The 19,314-nt window shown below is 37.3% G+C and overlaps 1 protein-coding gene across 3 annotated transcripts in view; it reads right to left on the bottom strand.

Annotated features, from left to right (window-relative positions):
- The window catches only part of epn1a (epsin 1a), a 39,515-nt gene extending 20,473 nt beyond the window's left edge, over window positions 1–19,042 (bottom strand). For all 3 annotated transcript variants that reach the window (XM_057834003.1, XM_057834005.1, XM_057834004.1), the window contains exons 1-5: window positions 18,743–19,042; window positions 8,159–8,312; window positions 6,235–6,336; window positions 5,727–5,885; window positions 4,589–4,717 (exon numbers count right to left, since the gene is read on the bottom strand). In XM_057834003.1, coding sequence (XP_057689986.1) covers window positions 4,589–4,717; window positions 5,727–5,885; window positions 6,235–6,303 — 357 coding nt within the window. In that variant the 5' untranslated portion in view covers window positions 6,304–6,336; window positions 8,159–8,312; window positions 18,743–19,042. The remainder of the gene's footprint in view (window positions 1–4,588; window positions 4,718–5,726; window positions 5,886–6,234; window positions 6,337–8,158; window positions 8,313–18,742) is intronic.
- Window positions 19,043–19,314: the final 272 nt, after the last annotated feature.

Raw genomic sequence — 19,314 nt, 5'->3', positions numbered from 1 at the left:
AGTTTATGGTAATGTTTTGAACTACCAATGTGCTATGCTTGTGCTGCGTTTCACCAGTCAGTGAAATGACATTTCTGTATCTGTACACAAGCTCTGTTTTCTTGTATTCTTCTATTTATTGGTGCCAAAATTAGGGTGCGCGTTATAAACCCTACCCACCGACGTCACAAAACCACGTGCTCGCTGTGTGGTTCCGCCCACTTGTCCGTCATTTTGTCTCTGTATTAGCATTGTTTTCAATTGATCGAGGAATTTAAAATGCATTTCATGGAAGACCCGGTGCTTTCTGATGCCGTAAACTCACTGGATGTGTTGCATAAAAGGCGTTATGTGGAAAAGCTTCGTTCTATACAGTCGCCAGATCCATATTTGATGCCCAAATCGATGTTTTTCGACCCACTGTCTTCGCCCTGTCTGCCTGACATCTGCTACGCTGATATTTACAATTATCTTGTCCACACAAAATCAGCCTATTCCCACGAAAATTTGAAAAACTTCAAGAGCTTGGAGGCTTATAAATACTTCGTTGCTGGTTGGGTGAAACAGGTCCTCGTCCACGAAAATTCGGCAGGAATCTATCTTGTGCTTGGAAAGGTGAGTTACGAAATTTTCAATTCAAAATCTTTTGTTATTGCTAACATCCACTGTCAAGTCTAATGTATTTCATGTCGTTTGTCAATGGAGTTAAGGCTTTTAATGTTTATATGGTTTAGCGATAGCACTCTCACTACATACATACGTGTATGTTGTCGGCGATTAGCCTAGCAATGATCTTAATTGTGGTTATTTGTCAGCCCCGTAGACGAGGCCAGTTTCTTTCACTTGGTACCAGCTAAATATTATTCAAAAAATAACGATGGTGGAAGAAAGGGAAGTCACAAACATCTTGAATTTGAAACTATGTCGTACTACGTCGTATGTTGTCGGCGATTAGCCTCGCAATGATCTTAATTGTGGTTATTTGTCAGCCCAAAACCCTCTAAGTATATCTTAAATGCATCTTACCGGATATAAAATGACTACTACATAGTCTGTGGTGATTTTTTGGTGCCCAGTTTTCACGTCGAATTGCAGCCGTCCATTTTGCTCTCCTCTTTGGATCCCTCGGAATACGGTAAAACTTCAAGTCTCTCCTTCCATCTTCTCTGTTAGTGCAACCAACAGCCACACACGCCTTCCCCATTTTGATTATTAATGTTAAGGAGCAGAAAAACACGCCGTAAATAGGAGAAATGTACGTAGCCGTAACAGGTTAACACTATGTTTTGACGGACAAGTGGGCGGTACCATTCAGGAGAGCGGAGTTGTGACGTCACGTGGGTAGGGTCTATAAACGGGTACAATAATGTTCCCAAGATTTTACAAGTAAATTTGGGGTGCGCATTATACACGGGTTCGCCTTATATTCGGGAAATTATGGTACCGCATTGCCTGGCATTGGCTGCCACTGACGGCCATAGATGTTCAATCCGTTTTAAGTTCCCAGTTCAAATGGATTGGACGTCTACTAGTGATAAACTGATTCCAATTCACAGCAGAAGCTTGTTTTTCTGTTTATTATTTGTTTGTAGAATATCCTAGAATGATTTCCTGACCAAGGTATGAGTAATCATCGTATCGCCATATCGTCAAATCGTTATCGTGAGCTTTGTAACGCAAATCGTATCGTATCGCGACGTACCAAGAGGTTCCCACTCCTACTACAGTGCGTAGGTGTTTTATATAAGTTAGTGTTTTATGAGTTGCAAATATGTTATAGCAGGGTTGCAAATGCAAACTAATGTTAGCATTTTCTTAGGAGTAGAAGACAGCTGTTTATCTAGCCGTTACTAGTGATCAAAAGGATAAACTTGCAAAAAAAGTTGTTCCTTATTTATCTAATTGCTATTGTCAAATCATGAACACAACAAGGCTGCATGAGGTTAAGTGTAGGGCTGCAGCTATCGATTAATCTATTGATTATTTAGTTCAAATAATCGTGGAGTCGAATTAAACATTTTCAATGCCCTGCAGAATAAAGTTGAGATGTAAAACAAAAGAAACAAAGAAACGCTATTAGCTGCTAGTATTGTTTCGTACATTAGTTACAAAAATAGTACAAAAATCCTCTCAGGCTTAAATAAATGACTATTTCACTATCAAGTTAACAGAACAGTAAATTCAAAACATTAAATACTCAAGTCCCCATTCTGTATCAGCAGCTTTAAACTACATGCAATTAATTTAATGTTGTGAATCAACACGTTGTTAAAATTGCTCCGTTATTCCATAATTTCCCTTCTGTCTACTTTCGACATGTGAAACTTTTAAAACGGTTTCATCATTTAAAGATAGAGTCAAGTCAAGATTTTGCCGATTTAGGAGTATTTTAGATAAAAAGTTAATTAGGTTCGCTACAACACAGCCTTCCTGAGAAGTCTACTGCTTTAAAATGGCGGCTGTTTACTAACGCCGGCAAGTCTGTCATTTTGCATCTAGTTCTATATACATGTGATATCTACCATAGCATTATGTATGTGGGCATAGTTTGTAGCAGCGTGGGCGAAGTTTGTAGTGGCTGCCGGCGGTTTTTTTATCTAGCGGCATGAGTTGTGGAAGTTTACTCTCGGTCTGTTCCTTATTGCGTCCCAAAGACCGCGCTGACCGTGTTTTAGTTTTACCGCTTTACTTAGCATTTTTAAATAATCAGAATATGGATGTTTGTGAATCATTCTCGACTCTTCAGCGGCCGAATCGCGAATAATCTAAGAATCGGAAATTTCACACACCTTTGGAAACAAGTGTTCATGCTTTAAAAGAGAATTAAATGCGAATACAAAATAAAATTCCTGAGTGTTTCTTCAAACTATGCAGAACTGAACTTTCAGTTCATAAGAGCAATGAATGCATTTAAAAATTTAAATATCTGAGCTTAGTCTGAAACGGTATAAAAAAATTAAATGAGGATCTAAGTACAACGAAGGAACAATTGATTAACTTGCATAGCAAACCTCCGCTAGCTTAAACGCTATAAAATGCTATCGTTTACAAAGCTCTTAAATAGTTCAAACACATATTCCCCGAAAAAAGAAATTCTGAATATACTTCAAACTAAATTACGAATGCATAAACAAACATATCAGCTCAAACAAAAACTTATTACCTTACGTTGGCCTTAACAGGTAAGCATTTTGATTTAGCCGTTAGACGAGTTACGTCATACCCACTGTTGCCACTGAGGGCCGTGTATCCACCCAAATCAATAAAAAAACAATGCAAACTTTCTAAACAAACCATTACATTGCCATTCTAATTAAATGAATCCTCGAAGCAGCAAAACTTGAATCAAAGCTTTTTCTAATCGAATTACTCGAGTTAATCGATAACGGTAATCGTTGCAGCACTAGTTGATGGTGACATTTGGTGACAATCAAGGCCAGCTGTTCTAAAAAAAAATATATATATATATATATATATATATATATATATATATATACTAGTATACAGTGTATCACAAAAGTGAGTACATCCCTCGCATTTCTGCAGATATTTAAGTATATCTTTTCATGGGACAACACTGACAAAATGACATTTTGACACAATGAAAAGTAGTCTGTGTGCAGCTTATATAATAGAGTTCATTTATTTTCCCCTCAAAATAACTCAAAATATAGCCAATATTATCCTACCCCCCGGCAACAAAAGTGAGTACACCCCTTAGAAACTACGTGCATCCATAAATGTCCAAATTGAGGACTGCTTATCATTTTCCCTCCAAAATGTCACGTGACTCGTTACAGGAGTGCTGTCAGCATTGCTGCAGATTGAAGAGGTGGGGAAATCAGCCTGTTCGTACCCAGACCATACGCCACACTCTACATCAAATTGGCGTGCATGGCTGTCACCCCAGGAGGAAGCCTCTTCTGAAGACGGTACACAAGAAAGCCCGAAAACATTTTGCTGAAGACGTGTGAACAAAGCACATGGATTACTGGAACCATGTCCTATGGTCTGATGAGACGGGCGGGTTTTCTTTTGTAATACACTGTATATTTGTAAACCACAAGCAAAGAAAACTTTTCTCGAACAATTCTATTAGAAAACTGATGGAGGCAAGGCTAGCGTATCATATGTTTCGCTGCTTTCGTCGTCTACCATGTTAAACTTATTTGGTATTTTTGAAAACTATTTTCATACATTTTTTTGTGTGGTTTTACATACAGTATATTACATACATATACTACATATATTAATATTTTGCATCTGGATTATTGTTTGTATGAAAAAAACACTTTTGGTGTGGTTTTCGGCATACATTTCAGTTAATTCAGTATGGAAAATGGATTTGAAAATTATGAGCTTGGCCACAGAATAAATTGAAATGAAATCAAAGTACCACCGTATCAAATACTTAATAAAATCTGTTTATTGACCCACATTGCAGAGTTTCTGTAAGTGCTTGTAAAAATTCCAGCCATTGTTATCCCATAAAAGCACTATTTTATTTTTATGGCTAGCTTTGTGAGATTTGCTGATATGCATTTCGTTCCAGCATGCTTTTGACTGTTTTTGTTTTTTATTATCTAAAACCCATTGTGGTTGTTGTTACCTGGTCTTTGCCGTCCCTGTCGATGTATTGAAAATCCTTGAGGGTCTGGACTGCGTAAATGTTTTCTCGACATTGCTGGGCGACCCGCTCAGAACCCGTCTTGATCAGATACTCCATTAAAGTCATGGCCTGGCAAACAAAACAAAAAAACGGATTGGTCAAATCCATTTAAACTCATATGGCTTGCATCGAATGATCAAGTTTCAGTTCGATATCAGGGAATAATTATTATATTTTTCGTTATTTTCTTTGATTAAAAACAAAATTAAAACAGATAAAAGAGATTACAATAGGTGCGGTTTAGCCTTTTTAAAATTTGAAATGTTTTCAAATTAAATGGAAAATGGAACAGAAGTTTTTCAGTTTTTTTTTTTTTAATTCTAAAATGAAAAAAAAAAAGCCAAAACAAAAAATAGACAAGCAAAATTAAATTTTAAACAAATAATTAATAATAACAATATTAATTAATAATAATAAATAAATAATTATTAAAAATAACAAATAATATATATACTGTATCCCTCTTTTTCTTTCTTTTTTTTTTTAACATGGGAGGGAAAAAAAAAAAAAAAAAGTAAATCAAAAAACATTGTTTGTTTGCTTCCGGCCCCTGCCAGTCAAAATCAGTTGTACCTCCATGGCAGCCAATGTGTTGAAGGGACCGGCAACACCTAGTTTAAATGACCATGTGGGAAATGGTTGGTTTAAGAGTTTAAGTATGCAAGTTGCAAATTTCTTAGACCTGTAATCATGGGACAAAAAAAAATCTTTAAACAAACAAACAAAAAAACAAACAAACAAACAAAAAACGACACTGCTTACGGTTGCAGCAATTTCGTGATGTCATTTTTACTCATACACAAGGTGCATGTAACACAGGGTATTAACAACATAATGCAGAAGGGCAGGCAATATAGGATATTCGCATTTGATTGGCTAAAATAGTATCTGCATTGATAAAATGTCTGCCCCCATGTTGGGCGACCACTTGCTGGAAATACTGGCTTCTGCCACTTTTACACATCAGAAAACTCAATTCTGTGTTGTTTCCATTTGGTAAAGAATTTGCACAAGATGTTCTTTCTCTCTTCGGTTTCTTTATTTCTAAACAATTTAAAAAGTATGTTAAGTAAGGCACCTTGTAGACATGTCTCCAGTTCTTGCCGTGGTCATTGAGGCGCTTCCACACCATGCTCATAATTTCAGAGAAGGCCACGACATTGTAGGTCAGATCGGCGATCTCTGACATCAGAGAGCTGCTGGGTCCCCATGGGTCATTGGATGTCGCTTCTCTAACCTAAACAAGAGAAATTCTTCAATGAAATCACATTTACCAGTCCGGTCATTTTAGGTCAACCTCAAGGTATTGTTATGAGCGTTGATGGAAGCAATCAGGAAAAAGAGTTGGAGGATGCAAATTAATGAAGGCTTAATGTGGTTATGTTAGGTCATGCAACATATAATGAGAGGGAAGGGGAGAAAGATTGCTTCAAACAAATATTAAATTAGCAACAGACATTGTGCCATCGGTGCGGTGGGGGGAAATGAAACGGGCTGTTGGACATCGTGCACACAAAAAGGGGATGTGGGTCTTAAAAAAAAAAAAAAAAAAGTGGAAATAGTTGCAAGACAAGGCATGAGAGAACCTTGATTTCAGCCTCTGAATAGTTGTGGACGATGTTCTTCACTTGTCGCCGTAGCGATGAGGTCGACATGGCAACCGTCGGGCCTTCGAGCTGAGTTGGAATCTGAAGAATGGTTGTAAAGGGGATTAGAAAAAACTCATTTAACTCATTGGCTACTTTGAAAAACAAGAGTTGCTTTAAAAATGAGACGTTTCCAACAATGTCAAATCATCGCTTACGGCAATGAAACTAGAACTGAAACGAATACTCGAGCAACTCGAGTTTAAAAACTGATCCGAGTAATTTTATTCACCTCGAGGAATTGTTTAATTTTGCCAGCTCTAAGCATCATGTTTTGCCCGGACTACTTTCAATGCGGGACAACGTGCTGATGTCACATGCGTAGAGGAAGAAGCAATAAAAAATTACAAAAAACCTTTCTGCAGCCGACAACAGCTACAAACTACGCCGATGTTGCTAAAAACTAGCCCGCATGATGCTACAGTGATAGCAGGTAGCATCTGATGCGTCTCATAGATATCACATGTATGTTGAACTAGATGCGAAATGACAAAGTCAGTGGTGTTAGTAAACAGATGCGTCTCATTGATATCACATGTATGTTGAACTAGATGCGAAATGAGAGTCAGCGGTGTTAGTAAACAGCCTCCATCTTAAAGCAGTACACTTCTCAGCGCTAATAAATAAGATTAACGTTACTGTCACTCGCTCACGTAAAGTTAGCCCTGCGGAGGGCTATGTTTCTATTAATTAAGACTACTGTCGATGCGTGGCTAACATGTCTTACATACAGGCTTTATTTAATCTGTGAAAACATAGCGCTGTAGAGTGATGAGGGTGTAAAATGAAAATATGATAAAGCTGACTGTCAATTTTAGCTCAGTAGTCATTGCTGGATAAAACACAAAATAGCACTGGTCCCTAATGTGCTCTAATACAGCAGGTATATTGAAACGTTGATGTTGTAAGAGCCAGCCGCTTCGTTAGGTTCAATTATTTCTTTTTTGGGAACTTGTGGAACGACAACAACAACAGGAAGGCACGTCTCTCGCTCTCCATCACCTCCCTCACGTGACGCGGTGCATTCAGGAACGCATACAAATATCCCCGCCATATTATAACCTCATATGTTCCAATACATTTGAGGAACATATGAGGCAAAAACTCACTGCAAAAACTCAAAATCCTATCAGGACTTACAGTTTAGACTAACTTAAAACTTAACTAGAACTTAAAAATGGCTTGACACAAATGGAAATTCAATTGAAACACGTGGGAAAAACACCTAACTTTTAAGTGATGTGTGTTATCAAGCGTAATGGCATTTATAGGTAAGAAATATATATATAATCTTTTTTTTTTTATTTTTTATAAGATCTAAAAGTTTTTGGAGTGAAAAAAGTGAATTGGTCTTTTTTTTTTATTCTTGTCACATTTGAGAGGCAATTGTTGGCTGTTTTCAACAATGTACATCGAAAATAAAGACATTGATTGACTGAAAATGGTTCAATATTAGCTGAAATGTCTTGTTTTCTCATGTATATTTATAACTGCTCTTTACCTAAAAAATATTTGTTTTATCCGATTACTCGATTAATCGATAGCATTTTCAGTCGATTACTCGATTACTAAAATATTCGATAGCTGCAGCCCTAAATGAAACCAAGGCAACATCAACAACCTTACTAATGTTCCATCAGCTTTAATAAGATTTCATTAATTAACTTTGGCTGGCATTGACGGCAGTAGACGTCCAACCCATCTCAACTGGGAGGTTCGTCAAGATGGACTCAACGACTGTCGCCGTCAATTGCACTGAGAATGAGATAAAAGTCAAACTAAATAAATGTATCCCCAAAAATATTTTTTGGGGCATTAAACCATCAAACAACCCAATGAAATGAAATATCAGTGTCATGCACACCTGTTACGCAAGAATAATGCAGAATCGGGGTCTCTCCTCTCAGTACGCGGGGTGGCCTTGCGTTCTGGTGCGCCACACATTCACAGCGAACAATGTCTTTTCTCTTCCCGTGGCAACATCGGATCACAAAATTACAGACGCCGGAAGATGTAGACTGCAGGGCGAGAAGACAAACAATACAAATGAATGACACTGTCGCTCGGTGTTGACTGCTAAGTCACCCACGCACAAACACTGGCTGAGCAGCAGATTCCAACATGCCTGTGATAAAATGAGGACAAAGCAGATATTCAGTGGGAAAAAAAAAATCACATGATTGGAAATGAACAAATAGCTCATGGGCAGAGAGAATAGATTTTATTTGCTTGGGCTGGCAGATCAGATCTAGGATTTATAATCATAAATGACAGACACTGTTTAAAAAAATGAAACGGCAGCGTGAAACACAGCCCTATCGGATTTCTTGTCACGGATAGGAGCACATTAACATGGGAAAAAAACGTTCGTAACTGTAAGTTGAGATGTTAAAACATGCTAACTTTACTAGCTCGGGGAACAGCTCTCACTTAAAAAAAGTTAAATGCTTTTACACCCACGCAGTATTTAGGTCATGCTGAAATGAAAAAAGTCCACACATACTAAACAAATTTTGAATTTCACATCAGTAAAAAAAAACTAAACATTGTAGTTGTGTATTTAGAAAGAAGTATATTTGAGAGACTTTAGTCTGAATTTTAAACAAGTAAATCCAAATATGCCTACAAATTTCATAAAACTTATCTTTGCATTGTTATGAAATTCTCTTGGAAAACTAAAATTGTTTTTCCCTCACAAAATCTTGACTTCTGTGCCATTAAAACTTTTTGTTGTTGCATTAGAATATTTTTTTTTTTTTGTAAAATGATGGCTTTTCATTGCAATTTGTTTTTTACTTTACTTTGTATTTTCACGGCATTATGCCCACCTAAAAATAAAAACATCTCTCCAATATGGACAGTGCGCCTAATAATGTGGTGCGCCTATTGTGTGGACTGTGTACAATAATGTGTCTGTCTGACACATAAGATAAGAGAGCGACATGAGAACCTTAAAGGGGGAGGTTAAGTTTGCGTATAATAGGGACGCGCCCCCAGTAGCTGCAACATTCATGTGCGTTAGGCTAAACAACACTGGTTTGGCGAAGGACCCTCGAAAATGGCATCAACTGTTAAGAGACACGCTTACAAAGCCCAGTTCAAACGCAAGGCTATCACCTACGCGAAACAAAATGAAACTGCCGCGTATAGTGATTTTTAACTCATTCACTCCCAGCCATTTTCACCAGAGCAAGGCCCTTCGCTCCTGGCCGTTTTACTGTAATTTAACGTAATTTCCTGAATATAACGCACACTTTTCCCCCCCAAAATCAACTTGTAAAATCACAGAAATATATATATATATATATATAAAGACCGATTTTTTTTTTTTTTTAATCGACACGGCCATGTTGGGTTGATGAAAACGTAGGCGGCGATCCGTTACCGACCATCACGGTACATGACGTCACCATTTTGCTTCGGTAATACTTCACTCTGATTGGTCGAATGATTTCATCTGTGTTAAATTCTGCTTTTTTCACTCTTCATAAAGCACAGAATTTAGTTTCTTCAACTCATTTGAGTCAACGTTTATTGCAACTCGGCAACTTAGGCCATAACAATATCTGTCCCTCGGGAAACTAAAACCCAAATAACAATAGTTCCTCTTGTTACCGTCTACAGCGATGCGCTCTTTCCGATTTCCGACTTCAGTCCTCACTTTTATTTTACCGTATCAATCCATGGAAGAAACATTTATTCATCATGATGAAACGAGCAAGTTATACAGCAGCCTTTAAACGAAAAGTCACATCTGTTTTGTTTTCTCCTGGATTCTGGTAAGTTGGAGAAGTTGTCAGATCATATTATTACCGTACATATTGTCAGTTTACTGTAATGTTTTGAACTACCAATGTGCTATGCTTGTGGTTTGTTTCACCAGTCAGTAAAATGACATTTCTGTATCTGTGCACGAGCTCTGTTTTTTTGTATTCTTCTATTTATTGGTGCTAAAATTAGGGTGCGCGTTATACACGGGTGCGCCTTATATTCGCAAAATTACGGGTAACTGATTTTGCAAGGCCCACAGATAATTGTTCTATTGCTATATAAACATGGAACCCACAAAAAGAAAGATTAAACTCTCTTCTTTCAGCAGAAAAAAAAAGTTCATATCTTTTTCCATTCTTTAGAAATCAGCATTAGAAAATAGCTTAGTTTGAGCAATTTTCCAATTTCTGATGAAAAAAACAGAAACTGAGCTTTTTGTGAAAGCATCCATTTTAGGGCTGTCAAAATTATCGCGTTAACAGGCATTAATTAATTTTTTTAATTAATCACATCAAAATATTTGATGCATTTAAAAAACGCACATGCCTCGCTCAAACAGATTAAAATGACAGCAGTGTCATGTCCATTTGTTACTTGGGTTTTTTGTCGCCCTCTGCTGGCGCTTGGGTGCAACTGATTTTATGGGTTTTTTAGCACCCTGAGCATTGTGTAATTATTGACATTAACAATGGCGAGCTACTAGTTTATTTTTTTATTTGAACATTTCACAAATTTTATGAAAACGAAAACATTAAGAGGGGTTTTAATATAAAATTTCTATAACTTGTACTAACATTTATCTTTTAAGAACTACAAGTCTTTCTATCCATGGATCGCTTTAACAGAATGTTAATAATGTTAATGCCATAAATCAACCCTTGTTGATTGTTATAGTAAACAAATACAGAACTTATGTACAGTATGTTGGATGTATATATCCGTCTTGTGTCTTATCTTTCCATTCCAACAATAATTTACAGAAAAATATGGCATATTTTATAGATGGTTTGAATTGCAATTAATTACGATTAAATAATTTTTAAGCTGTGATTAACTCGATTAAAAATTTTAATCGTTTGACAGCCCTAATCCATTTCAAACATAACTTTGACTTTAACACAGCCATTTTTCGCTTATGTGACATCCCAAACATCTGAATAATGCTTTCGTTCTACAAAATAACAAACAACAAGACAAATAGAGCTTTTGATCGCAAAGTAACTATTTATTTACACAAAACTAAACTATTGAACTGTTGAACTATTTGCGCACATAACAACGGGGAAGGCTCTCGGCTGCTCACGGTTGAATGAGTAATCTGATGAGTCCGGATCAAGATCGGTCTCACTTTTTTCATCATCTTCATCGTTGGTTTTACCCTCGGGCTAATAAGTAATGCAACGCGAGCTCCGCAGAACGCATGTGGAACCTGATGCTCTTGTGGACGTCACAGTCTGTCTCTTCAAGATAGATTTTTTTAAATCCTTTTTTGACGATGGTTTCGTTTTCTTTTCAAAACATTCTTCCAGTGTCGTTTGCCTTTTTTCCCCCCGTTTGTTCTCCACATTTTCTCAAATTCTCCCGCGTTTTAACAAGATCCCTCCAACTTTCGTTTCCCGACTATTTTTCTTCACTTCTTTTCTTGGGACGAGATGAGTTCTTACCAAATGCGCTACTGACCTCCAGTGGCCAGTTTTATTGCTTTAAAATGGGTTTTGAGCTTTGTGCATTGTATATTAGATAGATCAGAACCTATAGATGGCATTTGTAAAAAAAAAACAACAACAACAAAAAAAACACAAAAGACCTATAAATACGTTTTGGGGACACTGAAGCAATTAAAAATAGAACGTATTTATACGTTTTGGGAGCAAATGAGTTAAGAGGAAGACGCTGCCTAAAGAAAAGCTGAGCTCCCCTGTTGTTCAATTCAGATACAGTAGATGATGACTTTGATGGATTTGTGGGTTGATTAAGATTGATGTGAGTACTTTGTTAAATTCTTTAATAAAGCTCAATTTCGCTCCCGCTGCCGGACGACGGACTAGGGCACACGCTGGTGTATGTTTTTCATGCCCCCAATAATGCGATGTGCCTTGTATGTTAAATACAAAAATCTCACCCGAACATGAGCCTGCACCTTTAATTACGGTGCACCCTTTGGTCGCGAAAACATGGTAATTCTTCTATACTATCCTGTAGAGCTGGGAATCTTTGGGCACCTAACGATTCGATTACGATTACGATTCAGAGGCTCCGATTCGATTATAAAACGATTGTATTGATGCACCCCCACCCCTTTTTTTTTTTTTTTTTTTTAAAGTTTTGTACATTAGTTCCAAAATTGTTCAAAAATACTCTCAGGCTAAACCAAACTACTATTTCAGTATCAAGTTAGCATATAGCAGTATACAAATATACAAAAATAACATTAAATAAAAAAACTCCAGTCCCCATTCTGTATCAGCAGGTTTAAACTACATTCAATTAATTTAATGTTGTGAATCAACTGTTAAAGTTGTTAAAATTGCTCCCGTTATTCCATAATTTCCCTAAAGTTTTAAAACTATTTTAAAGATAGATTCAAGTCAATATTTTACCGATTTAGGAGTATTTTAGATAAAAAGTTAATTAGGTTTGCTTGGAAGGTTCGCTACAACAGCCTTGCAGGGAAGTGTACTGCTTTAAGATGGCTGCCGTTTACTAACGCCCGCATCTAGCTTTTTGTAGATGTGCTGTTAATGCTACCGAATCTATAATGCATCTAGTCTTATATAAATGATATCTACCGTAACATTATGTGGCTGTACTTTGTAGCAGCTTTTCGGCAGCAGTCAGGTATGTTGTTGTGTTTTTTTATCTTGTGGCATGAGTTGAGCTAGAGCCATGAGTTGAGCATTGGCATTACCCGAGGGGCCGGGTAATGAGAGCATGATGTTTAGCTACTCTCGCTCCGTTCCGTCCCGAAGACCGCGCGGCGCACTGAGTGTGTTGCACTTCCACTTTACTTGGCATATTTCAATAATCGGAATTTGGATGTTTGTGAATCGTTCTCGAATCTTCCACGGCCGAATCGCGAAGAATCTAAGAATCGGAAATTTTGCACACCTCTACTATCCTGGCGGGTGGCCATTCTCCTTGTGAACTCGGTGGCTGTCATTCACAACAATCGACATCCAATGCAGTCAAATTTGGAGGGTTAGCATTAGCTAATCTATGTGGGGATAAAAACACTTTTGTTTACCACAGCTTATCCATAAGTGTCTATATATTTCAAATTTCAAGCTATTTGCTTTTTATTCATTTTTGCTTTATTTCCATTTCTGATTTCAATTATTACTAGTTGTGTTTTTTAAATTCTAGCCATTTTTTAAATGCGGTTTTTATGTATAATTTTATTTCCTGTTTCGATTGTCTTTTTCACTTTTTTGATTTAGTGTGATTTTTATGATCTGCGTGTGATGTAAAGCACTTTAAATTGCCTTGTGTTGAATTGTGCTATACAACTAAATTTCCCTTGCCTAGTATCGAAAATGGTAAACTTTCTAAAATCAATAAGGAGTTGAAAATTTAAGTACTTTGACAAAAGTAGATTGATTAAATATACATGTAATTCGATTTGCTTTATATTTGTTTTCCTGAATACTGGGAAAAGCCAGGGCAAACAAACAAACAAACAAACAAACAAACAAACAAACAAACGTAGCAACTCCTATCCATATATATATATATATATATATATATATATATATATATATATATATATATATAGGTTAGGTCATGGTATCACTGAATATATTTTCTTGAGCCACAAAACTGGACTTTTTACCCAACTCAAAGTACTCAACCACACCTACCACCTACTAAGTCACCAAGCATGCAAGCATTTCAAACCCACAGAACAACCTTCTCACAGCTTGGATATTATTACATTGATATAAGACTATATCAAGACAGTGTGGCGAAGTACACAACTTGACCTTTAAAACATAGATACAGCCATGTATGTTTACTCAAACTATTTCAAAACTGTACCCATGTTCCTAAATAAGCACTTACAACGTGCATCAAAATTGCAGTTAAGCGAATTTAAAAGGACAAAATATCAATTTGAAAGAAACATGTACGACTACATGCAGGTCAAGGGGTTGCATAACAAATCAGGAATGAACCATTGCATCAGTTAGTCACCGCTGAGTCTCAAAGTTCACGCAAACCAATTGATAAAGGAATATACAGAACATTGCATGCCTTGGATTTCCCCTTTTTCAAAGTTAAAGCCTAATGATTCAATGCAAATAATTGAAAGACACTTTGTGGAACAATCAATTACTTTTGCACGACTAAAAATTTCAAGAAAAATGGGTGTCAAACTTTCATTAGGCCACATGACATCATATTTATGGCTGTACGGTTATTATCGTGAAACCGCTTCTTCTTAGGAAAGTGCAACAACTATCGTGTAACTTTTTAGGAAGTGAATGATGCAGATATTAGCAGCTGTCCCACATTTATAAAAGGTCATTAAATGCCATCTTTTTTTCCCATAACATATGACCTTGGTTAGCCTGCAGCTGATATCACTTTGTTCACAAATTAATATTTCAATTTAGAGTACGGTTACAATCATCTTATTAGTATGACTGAACGTCCCATCGGAAGCATTTTGATGGTTTTGGTGGCAAAATAAAGTACCATAATTTTCGTACTATAAGGCGCACCTGCCTATAAATGGCCACTCACCAAATTTGATACGAAAACAACATTTGTTCATAGATGAGCTGCACCCGAGTATAAGCCGTAGCTGTCCTCCTGTATTATGGGATATTTACACCAAAAGATATTAACCGGTAACACTTTATTTGACAGACTGCCATAAGACACAATGAACCACCAACTGACTGCAAAGCTTCATTGCTTCAAGAAGCTTCATTTGGCCATCACTGCTCACTTGGGGGAGACAGTCAACCTCTGCCGCAACCATCTGTCAACACTGTTGTCTTCCAACATGCCTCCTAATATGCATTGCAGCACTACGGATTCATGTTTTATGCGAATTATTTCTTCAGTTACTGTTCCAGTTGTTTCATTAATTGCTAGTTATGGTATTTGGTAACACTTTATTTGACAGTGGCACCATAAGACTGTCATAAGACCATCATACTTATGACATGACAATACTATAGCATTAATGAATGCTTATGCCAGATGTCATTTTGTGCCATCTCACTTTTAAATGGATGTAAAAGATCCGAGCTGGACATTTAATGGTGTTAGTGACATAATTTGCCAATGACACTGAACTCATTTGCTCCCAAAAACGTATAAATACGTTTTATTTTTGTTTCAGCGTCCCAAAGACGTATTTATACGTCTTTTACGTTTTTTTTTTTTTCCTTCCAAAAAAGACATCTCTGGGTCGTTATTCAACTAAGCTCCAAAGCACAAAGCTAAGAATCCATTTTAAAGCAATAAAACTGGCCACTGGAGGGCAGTAGCGCATTTGGTATGACCCGCAACTCGATTCGAGGGCAACAAACGGCCAAGCCGCACGGCCGGGCGCCGGCGGAAGATGACTGAATGGATGACAGGCGCTGGACGACCGAGCAGACCGGGACCACTAAAGCAGCGGACGATGCCTTTGAGTCCGTGCTGCTCGCGAGCAGAGCCCGCAAAGACAAAAAAATTCATCTTTATGAGACACGGAAATGAGGGAAAAGTTAAACCGGCTGTCGCGGCCAGAACAGCGTCATCTTTCAGTTAGTTATGTGTAAAAAAATTGTTACTTTGCTATCAAAAGCTCTATTTGTCTTGTTGTTTATCCTATTTTGTAAAAGGAAAACATTATTCAGGTGTTTGGGATGTAACTAAGTATGAGTCAAAGTTATGTTTGAAATGTATGCTTTCACAAAAAGCTCAATTTCTTCGTTTTTTCATCAGAAATTGGAAAATTGCTCAAACTAAGCTATTTTCTAATGCTGATTTCTAAAGAATGGAAGAAGATATGAACTCTTTTTTTTTTTCTACTGAAAAAAGAGAGTCTAACCTTTTGGTGGGTTCCATGTCTATATAGCAATAGAACTGAATTTTCTGTGGGCCATGCAAATTCAGTCAAAATCCAGTAAAACGGCCGGGAGTGAAGGACCTTGCTCCGGTGAAAAGGGCTGGGAGTGAATGAGTTAATGACATCGGTCATAAGCATTCATTAATGCCCATGATAGTTTCATGTCATACTTATGATGATCTTATGGCAGTCTTATGACGCCGCTGTCAAAGTGTTACCTATTAACTAAAGATGTCCCGATCGGCATCCCAATCGATCGGGTCCGATCACGTCATTTTCAAAGTATCGGAATCGGCAAAAAAATATCAGACATGCCTTTTAAAAAAAAAATTTTTTTTTAAACTTAAATCGTTTTCTAATTGTATTTAACGTTACAGACAAAATGTCTTATACTCATCCAGAGTAGTTTTGTTTTAAAGTAGGGCTATCAAATTTATTGTGTTAACGGCGGTAATTAATTTTTTTTTTTTTAATTAATCACGATAATTAACGCATGCGCTGCACGACCCACTCACGCACTGTCGCGTTCAATCGCCGTTTTACCAATAGATAGCGCTTACAGGCAGCGTATAATGAGTACAGAGAATTTTGACAGCCTTTGGAGCCATTTTTTATGTGCTTAAAGCCTTACAAAACCTCTCAGCAATTAAAAATCACGTGGGAGGCAATGTGGGGAAGAAAGGTAATAGTTGATCATTTCCTTCACACCCTATGTTCTTTCCCAACGCAGAGAAGATATATCAATTGGTGCCCCTACGCACAGTCATGGTTGCAGTTCCCATCATGCATTTGGGCAGAAGTTAAATGGCTGCAGTATCATTTACTGAAAGCTCAACAAATACACTAGATGGCAATATTTAGTCACAATATACAAAGTCACATTTATCCTTTAAGAATTACAATTCTTTCTATCCGTGGATCCCTCTCACAGAAAGAATGTTAATAATGTAAATGCCATATTGAGGATTTATTGTCATAATAAACAAATACAGTACTTATGTACTGTATGTTGAATGTATATATTCGTCCGAGTTTTATTCATTTTTTTCTTAATGCAATGCCAAAATGTATATGATCGGGAAAAATGATCAGGAATGATTGTAATTGTGCAGGAGTCTTCGCTCTACCGGCCAACTTCATTTGCAAGTCCCAAGGTCCAAACTCAAACAGTGAGGAGACCGATCTTTTGCGGTTGCTGCACCCAGGTTATGGAATAGTCTTCCCCCGGAGATCCGCACCACTACAAATTTGGGCCTTTTTAAATCTCGTTTAAAGACACACCTTTTTAGACTCGCCTTTCCCCAAGATTAGTTTAGCCTGGTTTTATTTCTTTAGGGTTTTTAATGTTTTCGGATTTTATCTGTTTTATTGTTTTGTTTGCTGTCTGACTAATCGTGATGCGATGTTTCGTTTCTTTTTTTTCTTTTCTTTTCTTCCTAATGTCATTGTATAATGCTTTCCTGCCTTTTATTTACTATGTGCCATGTTTGTTTTTGTTGTAAAGCACTTTGGGGACCTTTCAGGTTTTGTAAAGGGCTATATAAATAAATTTGATTTGATTTGATTTGAATCGGGAGCAAAAAAAAAAGCAACCGGATCAGGAAATATCGGGATCGGCAGATACTCAAACTAAAACAATCGGGATCGGATCGGGAGCAAAAAAAAAAAAAACATGATCGGAACAACCCTACTATTAACCCAAACAAATCAACAAATAAGCCGAAATGGACTATATGCCAGAGGGTGCGGTTTTGAAAACCACGCGAAAGAGCACATAATTCAAGAAATAACTCATGAAAATTAAGAAATAAACTCAATATATGTAAATTCAACTTTTTGTGTGTTTGTCTTGGGGAGCAACTAATGCTTTATTATTAGTAGTACTATATATATTGATATATCCACTCTTTAAAATACAACAACATTTCAAATTGACAGTGAAGAAAACATTATAAATTCAGTTACTGTTTTGATTGTCGGGAATATGTCAAAAATGGGTAAGAAAGGTGACAGTTTTTCCCCCTCAAGTAAAAGCTGACGATTGCAAATGTCTTATTTTACTCTGGTGTATGAGAAAGCTTGGTTCTTCAGTGCCTTGACACAACGACAGTAAAATTGACATGTCAGAGGGGAATTTGCCAATGGTCCTTATCGTTCAACAGACCATAGCTACACTGAATTTATGAAATAAAACGCTTTTATTGACTTGTTATAATGAAATCTTGTAATTGATAACAATTAAATCGACATTTAAGAAAGTCGCCCTCACTCATTAATGTAGCCTGCCTGACACACCTACCAACTTAGCATGTTGGCATGCTAACTTAGTTTAAAAGCATTATTATTATCATGAACAAGCAGCTGATCAGACAAAAATGACTTCACATGTCATTGGCGATCGCTAACTCATGCTAACCGCTACCTGAACTATCGAAACACTCAGTTTATTTTGCCCCCCAAGCTTTGACTTGGAGTCTGGCTAAAGCATAAACAAGCCACAACAAGTAGCTTAGCTATCTACGAACAAGCAACGACTCTTGTTCAAGCGCACGGCTACGCCATAATGTTAACATTTAACCACAGCGGTCGACAAATAAGTGTTATGTTACCTACCAGTGAGTGGTCAAAGGTGTCACTTGCTGCTTGCGGCTAGGACAGATTAGCCAGCGAGCTAGCAGATGCTAGTTGGCCAGCTGGACTGCGAAACGGCCCGAGTTTAGCGGAGGCATGCCCGGCTTCGAGAGCAAGGCAGAGCGCGACGCGGCGCCATTCAAATGCAAAACGTTAGCCACATAAGTGACGAGAAAGCACGAGAAAGGTTCAAATAGGAGCGTGTGGGCTGACCCCGTTGGTGTAGCCCGAATGTTTGAGCGAGGAGGAGATGGCCGAGTTTCCGCTTCCGCTCGCAACGACAGGCAGAGCTGAGCGGAGCGGAGCAGACCGCACCCCCGCCACCTTTGTTTTCTTCACGCACACACAAGTACGTAACTACAGGAGGTGGTTGTTTCTTGCAATATTTTATGACAATGGCAAAAAAAAAAAAAAAAAAAAAAAAAAATACTCGTACGAAAACCTAGAGGTGCAAACACATTTATTTGACAAAATGTTAAATTTATCAATCTCTATCTATCTATCTATCTATCTATCTATCTATCTATCTATCTATCTATCTATCTATCTATCTA

Source organism: Corythoichthys intestinalis, chromosome 4 (genome assembly GCF_030265065.1).
Source record: "Corythoichthys intestinalis isolate RoL2023-P3 chromosome 4, ASM3026506v1, whole genome shotgun sequence".
Classification (NCBI taxonomy): domain Eukaryota; kingdom Metazoa; phylum Chordata; class Actinopteri; order Syngnathiformes; family Syngnathidae; genus Corythoichthys; species Corythoichthys intestinalis.
The sequence above is the reverse complement of the archived record's forward strand: the minus strand, read 5'-3'. Positions and strand labels throughout refer to the sequence as shown.